The sequence below is a fragment of the Anas platyrhynchos genome, chromosome 10, assembly GCF_047663525.1.
Source record: "Anas platyrhynchos isolate ZD024472 breed Pekin duck chromosome 10, IASCAAS_PekinDuck_T2T, whole genome shotgun sequence".
NCBI classification, from domain to species: domain Eukaryota; kingdom Metazoa; phylum Chordata; class Aves; order Anseriformes; family Anatidae; genus Anas; species Anas platyrhynchos.
Genome location: NC_092596.1, coordinates 24,431,928 through 24,449,111, shown reverse-complemented (window position 1 = coordinate 24,449,111; position 17,184 = coordinate 24,431,928). Strand labels below are relative to the sequence as shown.

The following is a 17,184-nucleotide window of genomic DNA, read 5'->3' as shown; positions in this document are numbered from 1 at the left end:
TGGTGGTCCCATTAGAACAGGAGGCCACTTCTCCTTCGCTCTGCTTTCCCCAGGTAGTTCCTCACACTGGGTTTAGATATGCTTCGAGGGCAAGCTCTGGCATTCTAAATATTTTCTCATGTCAGCACCGTAGCAGAAGCCCCACAGATGAGGTTCTGTTCCCCTGCTCGATCTCTTCAATGTCCAGTAAACGTGAGATACACCAACGCATCAAAAACATATCGCCGTTCCCTAAACGATGTTCACATAGTTCAGCATTAACTGGGTAAGTACTTTAATGCCAAAAACATGTCCAGGATAAGAAAAGATTTATTAGGAGTCTGGCAATTCTCTGTTTTTTAAGTTTTTATCACGTGTTTCCAAAATGTATGAGAATGAAAGCAGAAGACTGGAGGGTGACACGTGGGAGGGGAGCCATCATCTCTTCCATAGCAGTGGCAGAAACAGAGAACAGAAACCCTGCAGTCAAACCTTACACAACTCTTACTGTGTAGTGCCCAGTCTGCACACAGCCCAGCAGAGTGGTTGATCAAACACAGCAATAAACAGTGACGACTTCACATCTTGGAGGTTTCCTACAGCTGGTCTGGTTCTGATTGACCTCATTTACAAACATCCCCAACACAGGCACACACGAGGTGTGGGCTGATTTGTTAAGAAAGGCTCTGTGAAGGAATCAGTGTAACACAAAGGTTTGCTTACGCTGACAGATCCGAAGGGGTGAATGTCTGGGATATGAACAAGAAGAGAAATCTGAGAACGAACCCCAGAGAACAGCTGAGCTGAGGATGTGCCGCTGGCTTATGCCTTACAGCGGCTGCGAAAGCACAGTGCACTACGGCAATCAAGAGTCACCCACCAGTAGGAGCCACGTTAACGAATCCCGATATAAGCTGGTGAGCTGTCAGTGACTGCTGAGGGGGAGTTACTCTGCAAAATAAAGGCATTCCAGCCAGCAGCCCCAGCGCCAGGTCCGAGCAGATGAGCACTAGTGTGTATGGGGTGTGCAACGAACGCCCAAACCCCCTGGGCAGGTTTTGAAAGCTCAAGCAAGCAGAAAGCAGAGTTAGGACACCCCAGCCTACTGTGCAATTAGTGATAGCTTCCAACAATTAATTCCCAGAAGCCCTGAAATGCTGTTCTCTTGCAACATTTCAGCTAACACACACCAATACCACCAAGAAGCAGACCAGATGGAGCCTGGCAAACTATTAAATACTAGATATTTTGCTCATGAATTCAATAATGATTACAAAGTTTGAGGCTGTGGTTCTTAAATAAAGTTCTTTTTCTTTTTTTTTCCTTTTTTTTTTTTTTCAGTCAGTTCTCCTTTGTGAAGTTTTGCTTCCCTGTTCCACTTGCATGGATTATTTGGTCTAGTAGGATGTCACACATGGTGGGACACGGGGGGGCTCCCACACTGGTGCTTTGGCTCAGCACGGTGCCCTTGCCTGTTTTCTTAGCCCTTTGCTCACAGTGGCTGCTGTTGTACTCCCTGTGGAAGCAGAAACATTACTTTCACGTGGGCACGCACTAGGAGGCACTTGAGGGTTGTTCACTGGAGCGCATGAAGCTTGTACGTGGTGGTGGGCAGCACACAGCTCCCCACGTTATCCTTATCCACCGTGGAGAGCATCTGTTAGAAAAGGGCAAAGGCACCCAAACCCCCCAGCTAGGTCAGATCTCCGCCTGGCAATAACTCTCTGGCTTTGCTGGAAGAGCACCGTGCCTCCAGCACTCAGGCTGGTGCTGGTGGACACCAGGCCCTCAGAAGCACCTTAGCCAAAGGTCGGACGAGGTTCCTGCTGCTGCCTTCCTGAGGAGAGGACTTCCCACCCCCGAGTCCTGTGTCTCTAACCCTTGTGCAAAGGACAAACACTACAGCAAGACGCAGTAACGCCTGCAGAGGAGCAGCTCAAACATTCCTGCTTATTTTGAACTGCCCGGAGTACAGCAGGCATCTTGCAATGACAAAACCCCTGAAGAGGACAACGTGCATCTTCTGGTACCACCCTGTGCACTTCAGGATCCTGCAACTCCACGTTAGCAAGTTTAGGCCTCCGAATAAAGAGGTCCAGCCATGAAATCCAGAGGAGAGAGTCCTCCAGGGGTGAAACCTAATGTAAGAAGTGCTGCAGCACAAGAGCTGATGCCAGGAAGAGCTGTCAAAACAAAGCAACGCCCTCGTGACTAACGCCGGGGAGAGTAAATCCAAATCCAGAGAAACAAAGCCCTCGTGAAGCAGAAATCAGCCTTTGCGTAGAGTCCCACTCCTGAATGCTCTGCCATCACCCGGCAGGCTCGATGAAAACAGGAACCTAAGCTCAGCTCCAGTTTTGTAGCAAGCAGCCCCAAGCCCCGCGGTGTTGGCAGCACGTGCCACAGAAGGGCACCAAAGCAAAGCTGCCCCGAGAGCCCGTGATGGCCAGAGCAGCGTTACAGCCCCGCAGCTCGCACCCTCTGCTGCCAGCACGGTGCATGGAGGATGGCGATGCCAGGAGCGGGTGTAAAACACCAAGCCCCAGCAGCCACCCCGTGGATGTGGCGTGCCAAGGAGGTCTGGGGGAGCAATGAAAGAGCTTTCCTGCAGCAGCAGCTCCTTCAGGAGGAGCCTCCCCCTCTGGCAGTGCCCGCACCCGGCCGGGAGCCCCGAGCTCGTCCCCGGGCTCAGGGAGCAGGAGCCTGGGCTGTCCGCGCACAGCTGTGGCCATGTGGAGAGCAGAGCAGTGAGAAACGGGATTTGGGGCATGCAAATGGAGGTCTGCCAGGCATTTTGCACTCTTGCTAATTAACATATAACTGAAAAGCAGAAGGATGTACTACAAATCCCTCCTGATTTTCAAGCCAAGGTTTCTAAGAGCTTGTTGGCTGCTGAACAGAGCACGCCAAAAAAAAAAAAAAAAGGAACACAACAGAAAAAAACAACACCCAGACTGAAGCACAATCTGGAACTATGAGCATAAATTAGTTCGTCATGAATATTCAGCAAAGGGAGGCATTACCTTCCCGCTCAGATTTGCCAGTGTGCAAGTCCAAGCAGCCACCCATCTTTTATTTGCTCTCCCAAAGACACCCAGGCGATCGCAGCCCAACACAGCCAGCACAGGATCAGCACAGGAAGGTGCTCGGTGACAGCTTTGCTCTCTGAGCTGCAGCAGATGCTGGCGCAGTCAGAACCGAGCAGCTGGAGCTGCTGCACCCAGCTGTGCTGCGGAGTGCTGTGTGTGTGCTGGGCGCTGCCTCTGCAGGGGGCTCGGTTCCAGCCTGAGCGAGAGCTGGGGGATGGTGAGAAGGACAAACGGCCCTGCCAGAACTCGCCCTTAACCAGTTACTTGCTAATTGGGATCCTCGGAGATTCCCCTCCTGGCAGGGTGAGCAGCAAGGAGCCAGCTCACACGGCTGTTTGTCTGAAACCAAACCAAAGGCACCTAAAGGAGCCGCACGGTGCCTGCCGGGAGCTGCACCCCAAATGTGGCTGCAGGGACTCGGAGGGCGAAGGAGCGCGGCAGGAGGACACACGGGGTGCTGCTGGGCTCCCCCTTGTCCCTGCAGAGCAAACCAGGAGGTGGCTCTGAGCAGAGCCTGTAAAAACTCTGACTGCCAAAATCCTGCAGACACTGAGTGCATCTGCTGCTGCTGCATCTCCTGCCCCGCTCCGCTCCTCTTCTGCGATGACAATAATCCTGAAATCACAGCAGAGCTACCGCTCCCCACACGGACACGAATGGCGATGTGCTCGTGAGCGCTAGGTAAAGAAGACAGCGAATGAATTCAAACTGCAGATGAGTTTGGGGAAATCCCAAGCTGCTGCCTGGAATCGCAGAGGAACTGAGGGCGCGGGACAGGCTGCGTGCCCGGCTGCTGCTTCAAGCACTCAGCTGGGCAAAGGCAGAGGAAAGAAACAAAAAAAAGAGAAGTGTGTTCCTAGTGCAAAAAATACCCCATGCCCGAGTTTTCAACTAGTTTTTATGATGCCTCAGCAGTTAATATATATATACATATATGATTTCTAAATAGTAAAATGCTGTTGAGGGCTATAGGAAGAACATTTCCATAAAAACACACCTGGTGTAACCTGGCCTTTTTTTCCTGGCCTGTGGCAGGATACAAAACCCACCAAGCCCAAAAACTGGGCTGAGCACGGAGTCTGCCCTCCATGAACATGACCTAACGTGAAATAAAACCAGAAGCCATCCCATGCTCGCTCTCCTTCAGCTGAAGCCTGCACCCCGCTGATACCACTCACGTCGTTTCATTCCTGCTGTTCCCCAGCTGCTGGCTCATTTTGAGCAGAACAAGGCTCCAGGGCCCGGGCTGAAAACCGTGCCAGCTCAGGGCATCCTGGATGCTCTGTTTTATTTGTGATGTTTCTGTGCACAAACATTTACCACCAAGTCACAGGAGCGACAATCCCACGGCCTGGGGCCAGCAGAGGACGGCTGGGGAAGGAGGTCCCAGGGAGAGCCCGGAGAGCAGCCCCGAGCGGAGCTGAGCACAGCATCTGGCAGAGACACCGCTCAGCCCCGGAAAATGGGTTAATGCAGGCTCAGATGTCTTAGACCGTCTGGCTTCTCTCCACCCAGAGTCATCACAAAGACCCAATTCAGACACTCTTCCTATCTGGCCTCAGCATCTTGCACGGAGAACAGAAAACATCTCACAGAAGGTGCCTCTGCCAAAATATGGGAAACGAACCAGAGGGCACGAGCTCCCCCGCCACATCCGCGGTGTGCGCTGCGCCTGCCCGGCCCCCCTCGTGCTGCCAGGAGCGCTGGGGTGCACACACCACCCCAGGACAGCTCTCGGAGGACCTTGCACACCGAGGGCTGGCTCAAGAAGAAAGAGCCTAAGAGGCATTTTAACACTCATCCTAACATTCGCAGGCTGCTGCCCTCTTGATTTAAGTGTTCCATAAACTAGAAGGGGAAGAAAAGCTTGACCTTGTCCCTGTGAATCCTTCCCCGTGACGCTTCCCTAAACACTTGCTGGCTCTCCGGTACCGCAGAGACCAGGGGGGAGGCTTCTCAGCCCCACCACGGCCGTGCCTGGGCACCGCAGACACCCACGAGGTGCCCGCAGCGCTGTGTGAGCCCCCCACGCTCACCCTGCTGCCGCTTCTCAGGGCTGCGTTGTACAAACACTGCTGTACGGGGGGGTCTGAAGGGCAGGATGGCGATCAAGTATCGTTCCTTAAATCCTGTATTTATAAAACGTCAAAGGCTCCAGATGGGCTGGGCAGAATCCAAGCCCCAAGTGTTCTCCAAAACATCTCCATTTCTGAGCTGGTTCGGAGCCAGCCCCATCTCAAGCTGCCGCCGAGTAACGTGGAACCTGGGCTTCTTGATAGCAGACAAGGGAAAAATAATCTTTTCTGCTCAACATGTGCAGACTTTGCTTTTCAGAGTTTGTTTCTTTAAAAGTTTGATCCATCTGAAAGACTCATTAGATGCTTTATTTAAATATTTCCTAACAAAAGCCCTGTGACTATAATCAAGCTCTGATTGCTGGCCTCTGCTGCGCTCCCTCCCAGCCCCGGCTCTAACGCACACTTAGCAGGGGAAGTATTTTACTCTCAGTGGCGTTAAATGAACAAAGGGGAGAAAAGAGAAAGAAGCAGGGAGTATCTCGATCACTCTTTGAAACAAGCATTCCTCGCTTGGAACAGAGACAGGGCTGGTATTAGGCCAGATGAGAACCCAAAGAATTCAGGAAAAGGTTTTGGAGCCTCTTATGATTGAAAAATCAGACTAAAAGTCACAGCGCAGACACTCCAGCAGCTGAACTCCAGCGTGAGGGAAGTTTCTGAAAGCACGAAGCCCACATATAGTACAACAATTTTAAAACAATAAAAGCTGGGAGGGAAAAGGAATAACACAGCAGTAGAAAACAAATCTGTTCAAATGTAAAAGAAATTAATAAGTCTTACCTTGGTGAACCCTATTTGCTCCTTCCGAAAATTTTCCAAGGGTTTGATCAGCAAATCACTAGCATTTTGTACCTAAAGTGCGGAGAAAAACACTTTAATTACAGGACACAGATTCATTTTCTCCTAAACAGAGGCTGCATGGGGCTGGGAGCCAAGAACTCCCAGAACTTTTCACATGTCTCTGAATACAAACTCCTCTGTTCACAGGTGAAGTCACTTAACCTCTGTATCCACTTCTTCCCACTCGCAATGCACAGAAAACTTGAATCACAGCACAAGAGGCTTTGGGGACCTCTGGCAATTAACTGCAGGGGCTTCCCCCAGCCTGCCATCTGTGCTGCACGCTGAGCCAGACCTCCCTGCCCTAAGTGCCGTGCTACTCCCCCGAAATCCCCGGGACCAACCTCTGAAATCCCCTGGGGACCCTGCAGCCCCATCTGCGCCCCGCAGCAGGCACGCGGCCAAGGCTTTGCTCCTGCCGCCCCCACAGCCACACCAGGACCCCGTGGGGGAGCCCCCGGGTCTGTGACCTGGTGCTGTGCAGAGACCCCGGCAGGACGAGCCCTTCAGAGGTGCCGGCCACCCCTCCTCCTGGGACAGGGCGGCTGCCCGAGGAGAGCCGCGTGCTGGAGGCAGGCCGGCTGTGTGCGAGCACTAACTCGGAGCAGCCCCAAGGAGGCCCAGCTGCTTGTTTATCTCTCGGAGGCATGGAACAGGACAGATGGATCCTCAAAACGCTCCGGGGACTTGTCAGCTCAGCTGGGTCCCAGCCCACAGCAAGCTGCCCTGCCCTGCCTGCTCGGGAGGAAGGGATGGAGCCGAGGAGGACGCAGTGCTCCTGCTGCTCCCCCTGCCCTCTGCTCGGGATGCCGTGGCTGCTGCACGAGCCCTGCTTTCCATGAGCGCATCCAAGGCTGCTGCATGACCGCTGGGGAAGAGGGAAGCCTGCCCTGCCTCCCTGCCTTACAGAAAGGAGGGGGGAGAAGAAAGGGACGTGACACCACGCTGGCGCAGACCTTTCAGGTAACTTAAAGCTGATGAACACAGTGAGAGTACGAAACCTTCTGAGGGAGCTACAGAAAAGAGATCGGTCCTGCAAGTGGAGGGCAAAAAAAATTCAGCAAAGTCAGCCAATGTCCCTAAAAGCATCCACGATCCCTGAAATGATCCCTTCCACCCACTTACCCATTGCGAAAGGAGCCATTGCCTGGGCTGTAATTAATAAAGCAATATCTTACTGCTTTCCTCCGGCCTCTCACTGGTTTCCTCCTGTTGCCCCCCCCTGCCTGTGCCCTGCAGAGCAGGACAGCAGCGTCCCAGCAGTGCTGCCACCCCTGCGGCGTGGGCCCGGCCTGGCGCGGGCTCTCCCTGCTGCACGAGGCAGGAGCGAGCAGAGCCAAGCAGCTAATTCCTGGCACGCTGCACAGGCTCTCCACCGAGCCTAACCTTCGTGTTTTTCCTGGAATTAGGAGTGAAATGGAAAGCCAGCACTCGTTGCATTTTGAGGAGTTTTGGAGGCGCAGAGGGCACAGCACCACAGGGGACGGACGGGAACAAATCGCCCTGCAAGATCTGCGTGCTGGGAAGGGCAGGGGCACGGGGGGACAGTGCAGCTCCCACGGGGGGAAATGAGGAGATAAACTCGTCTTGCTGCTTATTCTTTAAGGTTCAGTTTCACCAGAACAGCCTGTTACCAGCTATCAGATACAAAGCTGCTGCAGGCGGCGGCACCTGGAGGTGCTCACCAGCGGAGCATGCCCGGCACTCAGGAGAGGTTTGGGGCACTGGCGTGGGACAACCTCTCCCCTTCCCCCCCAGCACCTTCCCCTCCAATGCTGAGGGCACACAGTGATGGCACCACAGCTCAGACGTGCTGCAAACACGACATCCCTGCTGCTGCCAGCTCCCGCACGATGGGAAGCTCCACACGTGGCTGTAGTTCAGCCAGGATTTGGCATTTGAATGTTACAGCCAGGCAGCAACTACCAGCGCACAGTTGGGATGATCTTACCATCATCGATCTCTCAAGCTCTACCTCCTGGAGCAGCTCTGCGAACTCCTTGAAGGACTCGGCTGCAAAGAGAAGAGAGCTTGGATCAGCAAGTGGCACCTTTTGGCAGAAACCACCAAGGTCAGCAGCTGTTGGTGAGGTTATAGGCATGGACAACTCTCCCCACAACGTTAAACAATAAAACAAAAAGGATCTTAGGCATCAGCAGTTTTCTTGGAGTCCAACCGAAACACAAACAATATGAAACCTTTCCTTTAGCAAACTGAAAACATGAGGCTCGTTCAGCCTGGTGGAAACAAAGAGCCCAGGTAGGAGCAGCGCACAGCCTGCCCGCGGGGCTGTCCCAGCGGGCACCGCCTGCCGTCAGGGGCAGGGCGCAGGAAGCAGCTCAACTTGCAGCAGGGCAGGCTGCAGGCAGCCGTCAGGGGAAAACCTTTCCCACCAGGTAGGCACGACCAGCACTGCAATGAGAACTGACGTCCCGACTCTCCAGGAGAGCAGGGAGCGGGCTGGGCCAGCACCTACCCGTGCGCACGGTGCGGCTCCTGCGGACGGCCTCGGGGGCTCCAACTGCACCAAGCCTGGGAACCACGCGGTGCCGAGCTCGCTGGCACAGGCCAGAGCTTGCTGTGAGATGTTCCCACAGCTCCATGGGTCCCTGCGGATCCCAGGCCAGCAGCCTGGCAGCCCCACCGTGGGCAGCTCCCACGGGGTCTCACACTGCCCGGTGCTTCTGGCTGCCACACGGGTGGGTTTCCTTTGCCACAGCTGCAGGAACCCCTTTGCTTTGCATGCAGGTCAGGCTCTGCACGCACAGCAAAGCACACAGAGGGACTTGACCAGCTCCTGAGTGATTTAAGGAACATCTAAGGATTAACCAGAAGACAGCTCAGCAGAGTGCCTGGCACCAGGGCTCTTGAGAAGGGCAGCCTCAGGAGCTCTGGGCAGGGGCAGCATGCGAGGGAACAACCCGTGCACACAGCGAGGCACGTCCAGCAGCAGCTCATGCCACAGATAAGAGGAGAGGATTCTTGCCCTATCACAAACTGAGGGCCCCGCACCCACAGGCAGGACCTTGGGACAGGACCTGTCCTTCTGCTAAAAGCAGCCATGACACGGCTGCACAGCGAGTGAGCGTGAACTTGCAGTGCTACGGGACTCGCTCGGCAATTGCTGAGGCAGACACAGAACAGAAAAACCACAGCCTCGTGATACAGTCATTCAGCCGGCATCATCAAAACGTAACCTTTCTGATGAGTCAGGGGTTTCTGAGCTCTCTTCCAGAGTGAGGGCTTCAGAGCCCCATACACAAACGTCCCAGCAGTTTACCGTGCGCTGCCACAGGGCTGACGGGTGGACTTGCACCGTGGTTACTCAGGACGACATGAAACCTGAAGTGCACACACAGATGCCATGAGCTAAGTACAAGGGGCCTGAGCCTGGAAAGGAATTATCATAGGGAGAGAAAGAATCCAGACATGAAGTTACAGGGAGAAAAAAAAAAGTTATGGTGCCTAAAATTTTCACTAGATGTGGTTTTCTTCCTCTGCAGGATGCACCCAGGCACATGTTTCCTGGCTGCAGCCATCGAGCAGCCCTGAATTTGTCCCTGCACCACGGGCACGTAGGCTACAGCCCTGCTGCGAGACCCATGCAGCGTTTGGGTCTGTGCTCGCCGTGTCGGGAGGCAGCACGCAGCCGTGGATGTGCAGCGAGGACGTGCCTGGAGCTCGCGTCCCCGTGGGAAGGCGCTGCCTGCGACAGACAGCGCCAGCAGATCCTGTGTGTCCTGGCTCACACATGCAGTGTTCAAAGCCACCACCTTGGGAGCACGAGTGTCAGCTCGCTGTCTGCCTACGTAACAAGATAAAAGCACCCCATTAGCTATATTTACAGATCAAACGCCTTCCCTGAAGCACGGCAAGAAGAGCTGTCAATGTTTTGCTTCGTTCCCATATCCTGTGCCTGAAATCAGCTCCTACGCCCGCGCACATCCTTATGCCTCAGAAGCCCTGTAGGAGATGGGAAGTGCTGCAGAGATGCCAACACCCCGCTCCTGTTTGGGGAATGCGAGAGCCTTGCAGCGCCCTGAGCTCAGCCCCGCGCAGACACTCCAGATTGGCTGTAGGAGGAGGAACACAACACAGACTTTTCGCACTGGATAATCTGGGTCCTCTCGGGAAAGCAACAAAAACACAACGCAGCAAAAACAGAAATAGGGAAAAAACACTTGTTTTGCCCCAGAGTATTTTACATGTGCTGTGATCCGTTCTTGCTTTCCTCCGCTCCCTGTCCCCTTGCACCTGGCCGTCCCCCTGCACCCTGGGGTCTGTCGTTTCCAGCTGCCCTCCTCGCCGCCCCCAGCCGAGCGCTGGGCACTGGGGCAGGGAGGTGCCCGCCTGCCATGGGGCGGTGAAGGAGCAGTGTGTGTGGGGTGTTGGAGCTCCGTGCCTGCCAGCAGCAGAGGGATGCGATGCTCCTCTCCTCGGCTGGCTGCTGCCTTCACATCCCTCCTTGGCCAGAAGGTAGCTTATAATGCAGCGTCTTCCCCTCCATTATCCAGATGTGTTTGGAAATTCAGCACCTCTATTTCCCCTAGATTTGGAGGCTGACTCATTTCCAGCAGGCTTCACCTAGCAACTTTCCACAGAGGAAATCAGATTTTGAAGGGCAAGCCACAATCTGCTTTAAATAAAACAACCAAGACAACAGGCCTTACTTCCTTCCCTTTTAAGTGACGGCTGAGACCCGACATCAGCACTGTCAGCTTGGAGCCGCTGGTCACACAACAGCCTGACAAAAGCTGTGGCCACTTCATAAACGCCTCGTGGCCCGGGCACCCCGTGGCCCACCGCCTGTGCCCGGCAGCAGGGCTGGACCCCCAGCGGCTGCAGCGCTTCCTGGTGTCCCCCAGCAGCAGGGGGTGCCCGCCCTGCTCCTCCGGCCATTCTGCAGCAATAGCTAATCCAACAGCAGGATTAATTTGAAAATCCTGGGTTTAGGGTGTTCAGCACATTTGCTTCAGCTCCCCGGGCTCAGCTGGCAGCTTTGTAACCGACACAACGTGCACCGGGCTGGCAGGGTGGGAAAATGGGCTTGGGATTGCTAATCCCAAAGCAGATGTGTGGGGAGCAGTGAGACACACATGCCACAGGCCTCCTTCCACGCAGGCAGAGACTGGGAACTATTTTCCATGTCATGACACATCCAGCAGTATGTTTTTCCCGGCAGCCCAACGCCTGGTGCCTTTTCCAGGAGAGCACGGGGCTGCTTTGTGTTTGCGAGGTGCTTGCAGCAGAGCACACACAGTGTCAGGAGCACGACACGAGGCCAAACACCCCGAGCTGCTGCAGTGTGGCCCTGCCACAGCACACGGGGACATGGGCTGAGCTGCAGGGGACACCCAGGGGACAGGCACAGGGACAGTGAGCAGCTCCCTGCCACGCTGTGCATCCTCCTGGTGTGGCCAGGCAGAGGAGGGCTGGAGCTACAGAAAACCACCACAAATTATCCGTGGAATCAGGCACGTGTGACTCAAGCCACCAAAGTTCAGCTCTGTAATATACGCTACTGAACATCTTCGCTTTTTTTCTTTTTAAACTGCAAGTAACGTGACAGATACGCTGTGCATTAACTGGCATCTGAGGAACCTGGCTGCACATCCAGTTCAGTAACCATCGATGCCAGCAGATTCCTACAGAAGGAGAGGCTCTCAGTCAGTAAAAGTTTGCATCCAAAAGAAGACTTACCAATATTAATCTCGTCATCTGTTAGGGTGTCTCCAATAAAGTCGAACTGAAAGGACTGCAAAGTCTGGGAGAATTTCTGCACTGCCGATGAGTAACCTGGAAAAGGACAGAGCAAACAGTGTGTATTTTGCAGCAGTTACACAGAAGCGTTAAGAAATTTAGCCTGAATGTACAAACCTACAGTGAGGCAGTAAAAAAAAAAAAAAAAACAGTCATCATGAACTTAAAGCACTTGAGAAAATATTGCAGTGTTAATAACCAACAGAAGCTGTAGAGAGCATTCGTGTTCTCAGTGTCTCGGTGCTGCTGGAAATGTTTCTGTAAGGTTACTGGGAGCCGCCAGCCGCAGGAGCAGAGCCACCTCCCCGGCAGCAGGGCAGCAGCCTGGGCCCAGGGCCCCGAACACACTGAGCAGCGCTCACACGTCAGCGTCTCGTCTGAGCACGATGCTGTGGGCAGGCTAATTAGTGCTCTCAGCAGCTGCTTCAATTAGAAAGGAGCAGAGTCTGTAGAATCGGACAACTGTGGGGAAAAAAAAGCAGGGTTCAGAGGAAGTGCTCCTCTTCAGGGGAGTCAGAGCGAACAAACAGGCCTGAGGAGATGACAGTGAGCCAGCTGACGGCACTGAGCTCCTGCTGTGCTCTGCCCAGTGCCTGCAGATGGCCCTCGGACCTGCTTCTGTGCCTCTGCTGAGGACACTGGCAGTCTGGAGGCACAGACACTTCCTGATGGTGGTTGGTAGCTCAGCCCAAATTATTTTTGGACTTTGCAGAGAAGTTTCTAGCCAAAAGGCTCCTTTGTGTCTTTGCATCCTGTGTGGCTGCTCCATAACTTCGTCAGTGGCTTCTTTGTTGTAAATCGGTCTGATTACATTGGCCGAGGAGCTTCCACGGGGACGGGGCCGCAGTAACACAGAGCAGGCCCACGGGGCACAGCCACCTACCTCGGGCCAGCCGCGGAAGCCACAGGCACCGTCTCACCATGGCAAGCACCCGCTGGGGCTGGCAGGGCACAGCCCCAGCCCCAGCCCGGGGGGCCAGGCAGCAGTGGGGCACGGGGAGAGCACCACGGTCTGAGCAGAGGCAGCCTGGTGGTGTCTGGGCAGGCAGAGCATCCACACGGGGTTATGGCTGCCTTGGGCTCTTGGCTTTCATGCCGTAAAACAGGCCAAGGAGCAAAGCCTGAGAAGGGACGTGCTCTGTAACAGGCCTTGGTAGCCTTCTGTGGAATTAGAACATGAAGGAAAAGTGCGTGGCAGCATCAGGTCGATCACACCTTCCTACACAGCTACAAGCGGTTGTAGGGGGCAGTTTAACACCTGAGCTACAAACAGAACGAGGCCGAGCCTGCCTGGCCTACAGCGAACAGGATGTGGACAATAAAGCAAAGGAATACTTTTAGACTTGTGTTTACATTGCTGCTTTCCCTAACTTGGGCAGCAGCTACAGGCACAGCCCCAGCCTGAATTCCTCAGAGGGGGTGCACCGAGGTCTAAGATTTCTGAAATTCAGGAGGTTGAAAATGTAGAAGATGCGAAGGAACAGACGATAGCATGTAGATAGATCGCAGAGCATCCTCCCGTGCTAACGGGCCGCAGGTCCCTCCGCACAGCACGCGGCTCTCCTTCCACAGAGGCTGGTGCTGACCAGAGCCGTGAGGCAGGGGGAACGAAGCAGCTGCTGCTTTCTGCTGCCCAAAGGAGCTCCCTGGGGGACACAAGACCTGCAGCACAGCACAGCACAGCCCAGCGAGCCCCTCCTGGAGAGGGAGGGCAGATTCACGGGTTCCAGAGCTGGGCTGACCCCTGTGGAGCAGACGGGATTTTAGCTCACCCCACTGCTCCTGAGCCCAGCGCAGCCGACCTGAGAAGAAAGGGCGGCTTCATCCAGCCCGGCCCCAAGCCACGGGCGGAGCAGAGCCTCGAAGTGCACAGAATCCCCTCTTTCCCGTCAAAAGCCTTGTTCAGCAGTTTCCTCCCAAGGGTCAAAACTTTGCCCTTGAATGGGCAGATTCAAGCCTGAATGTAGCTATTTAGCAACCAGCTGCTAGGAGAGCCTGAGAGCGCGAGCGTAAATGGGTGAACTCTCGCACAGAATGATGTCATTAATTTGATGGAAAACCTCAGCAAATAATTCACGTTCAGTCCCTGCAGCATTCACTGTATTCACACACTCGAGGCCGAGCCCGGAGGCTCCCATTCACTTCTTACTCAGGCAAATCTTTGTTCTTCCCCTGCAAACTGTCTCCTGCGCTGGAAGCTTTTAATTGCCTCCTGCCCAGCCTCTCCTCACTCCCCACACCTTGCCCAAGTTCATTAGTGGCTGAATTCCAGAAGGCCCCATTTACACGCCAAGCAGGTCCGTGAGCACAAGGCGTGCCCTGGCTCCCAGGGCCGGGCTCAGCACCCCGGGGCCGGGCAGCTCCAGCACCGTGCACCCCACAATGCACACGCGGGTCACGCTCCTGGCAGCCTGGCCTGGGCTGAGGGATGCACACAGCGTTTTTCCACCCTGTGTGTCAGCACAGCATCTAGTGCTGCTATCGGAGAAATTGTCCTTGGCTAGCTGTTGTCCTTTTTTCTCTTTTTTTTAATAGAAACTGGATAGGGCAATAGCAGAGAAGGAGCTGAAAAAGCCAAAGACAATATATTTTTCACGAGAAAAAAAAGAAAAAGAAACAGTAGAACCGACTTAAGTTACATTTTCCTTTCAAAAAATTGTCTGGCTGGCCTGAAACTTCATTTGCCAAGTTTCTGGCTGAAGCAAATCCAGGTGGACACGCTATAAACCACATCTCACATGAGCTTAGTGGCAAAAAAAGACTCGAGCCCCTTGCTGAGTCTGGCACCGCTCGGTTCCATCTGGGAGAGGGAACGTGCTGGGGTGAGCGCAGCGATTGCACCAGGGCACGGGGCTGCTCCAGCACCAGCCTCTCCCTGAGCCGGGGCCAGTCGGCATCACCGGGGATCACAGCAACAGGGCTGGCTCCGGTCACTGCAGGACCTTCGTCCTGACCCGGCCCTCCTGCAGGCGCTGCACCAGCTGGCCCAGCTCACGGACTGGAGCCCCCTGAGCCAGGACCTGACCCTGCAGCAGCCGGGGCACTCACAGCCCCCGGCACCTTTCAGCTGCTGCCCTGCGACAGCGAGGAGGTGTCAGTGACAGAGTGCAGCGCCTCAGGAACCAGCTCAGCCCAGGTTTCCATTCCTTTCCCTTTACTTTGGGACCTAGGCATAGCAGTACGTCCTCCATCATTTATTCTACTTCATCAAACAACCTCGGTAATTCCCCACGCCTACAGAACACTTCCCAAACTGAACAAAGCCACGTCACGGCCCCAGACACTCAGGATCCACGTGGTGAAAGAACAAGGAGTGATGATGGATGTTGCTGTGCACCCTGAGCCCTCCTGCCACCGGAGGAGAGCCACTGCCTTGGAAAGGCTCAGTGCACAGGCAGCAAATGTCACCATGGTCTTGGGGACGCTGCTCAGAGAGGGGTCAGGAGCAGGAGGGGACGGTCTCCTGACAGGGTACATGAAGATGAGGGGCTGCCCCTGTGGGGACAGCCACGGTGGCACCGTGAGCTCTGCGTGGTCAGAGGGGCAGGGAGGCAGCGCCCAGTGCTGGAAGACAAATTCTTTATAGGGGAACAATTATTCAAGATTTAGGGTTAGGAAAGAACTGAACTAGTTGGAAAGAGAAGCGGTGCTGCTAGCGTCTGGCACGGCTCTCAAAGATCATTTAATGGAAACCAGACTCCTACCGCCCCACGTTACTCGTTGTACACGTACGGGGCCTTGGCTGAACACCGATTTCTGACAAATCCTATATATACACACACAAAGACAGTGCTGGGTACTCCTATGGCGTTAGGAGTGTCATTGTTATGATGGAGATGCTTATTGGCAAAGTGAACTCGGGATGGTTTTGGCACCCTCCCCTGCTGCAGAAGCGCCTGCTGGCATCCCGAGCACAGCAGGAACAGCGGACACTCACGCATGAAGGGCTGGGCCCCTGGGGGACTTGCAGCACGAGCCTGTACCCGTGGATCGCACCAGGGCCCCCAGGCAGAGCATCTGTATTTTCCCCTCATTTAGCAGAAACTTGGGTATTTTTATTTTCCCCCTTTGATGCAAGTACACAGCTGCCAACCGCACGGCCCCTGCCTGCTCCCTGCTTTTCACGCCCAAAGCCCGGGGGCACAGAGGTAGCCCCACAGCCACGTGGAGAGCCGGGCAGTCACGGGGGGATGCTGCTCCTTCTGCGAGCCAGGAACGCCACTCAAAAAGCAGGCACAGTCTGATTGCTGCCCAGCAGCAGGAGCATTTGATGGCTTCACGTCAGTTCTGAGGACCCTGCCTGCTTGGTACAGCTTGTTTCCATGGGAACTCACCAAAATGAATTCAATCAAAAATCCATTAGGACTCTCTTCCTTGCAGTGTTCAGTAAATGATGCCAGCTTCAGCAATCTGCGGTAACAATAATTTACTCTTCTAGTAAAAATAAAATCCGATCCTTCCACACAGGACAGCGCTCACCAAATGGCATCTGGCAAGAGGGAGAGAACAAGCGCCAGGTACAGCCCTGACACGCTTACAAGCTACACGAATAAATTTCCATTACATTAATGCATATATAAAGTCACCTCTATAGATTGCAGCTATTCGAGGAAGCCCACGCCCTGTTCAGCAAGGAACAAATGGGGTTTCTCATTTCAAACTTCTGCAGGATTGTAATGGCCACCTGCTGCCGAGCGAAAGGCATCCCCGAGCACATAAAAATAGAAATGCCACAGCCAGCCCGCTGGGGACTGCTAGGGACCACCGGCACCTCCGTGCACGAGACAAAGAGGGCTGTGCTTGGCCCGCCTCATTTAACGCCCCAGAGACACAACGTGGCCTTGGGTGTAGCAGATGCAGAGAAAGCAGTGTGACTTTTAGAAATAAACACTGGGAAAAAACATAAACACCCCATTGCACAGCAGAGAAGCTGCAGAGCACGCACTCCAAATCCGTTGGGAGCAGGCTGCCAGTACCCTCGCGGAGCCTTCCTGCTGCCCAGCCATCCCTGTGCCGAACCCTTCACTGCATCCCCTTCGTTTCACGTTCAGCACCCGGTGAAGCAGGACCACCTTCATGTCACCCAGCAAAAAGCTACGGGAGAAGTGCTCCTACTCCAGCAGGGCTCCGTGGCTGAAGCAGGCAGGGTTCAGCAGCTCCGTTGCTAACCTAAGTCAGGCACTGCTCCACACTCATTGCACTAGAAATTGAGGAGAAAAAACAAAAGAGCAAACCCCGTCACTGTGGCAATCATCCGGTGTCACTTCTAGAGCAAACGCAGCTCATCCCTTAACTTGGCTCCAACAGGGGGAAACGCCGTGAGACAAAAGCATAAATGCCTGGAAGGAATACCTGAACACAAGCTGGTTTTACACTTCTGGGTCCTTTTTGAGGAACAGACCACTGCGTGCAGTGCTCTTGTGGGGTGGGGGCAGACA

The 17,184-nt window shown here is 54.5% G+C and overlaps 1 protein-coding gene across 4 annotated transcripts in view; it reads right to left on the bottom strand.

Annotated features, from left to right (window-relative positions):
* The window catches only part of OPHN1 (oligophrenin 1), a 55,782-nt gene that overhangs the window by 27,042 nt on the left and 11,556 nt on the right, over nt 1–17,184 (bottom strand). For 3 of the 4 annotated variants that reach the window (XR_011811844.1, XM_038184020.2, XM_038184019.2), the window contains exons 2-4: nt 11,687–11,782; nt 7,938–7,999; nt 5,927–5,998 (exon numbers count right to left, since the gene is read on the bottom strand). Coding sequence is in view for 3 of the 4 variants with exons in the window: in XM_038184020.2 (XP_038039948.1) it covers nt 5,927–5,998; nt 7,938–7,999; nt 11,687–11,782 (230 nt within the window). In the remaining variant the exon portion in view is untranslated. Of the gene's footprint in view, nt 1–5,926; nt 5,999–6,330; nt 6,473–7,937; nt 8,000–11,686; nt 11,783–17,184 lie in introns of those variants that run through there. The other variant, XM_072043075.1, reaches the window with a different exon arrangement.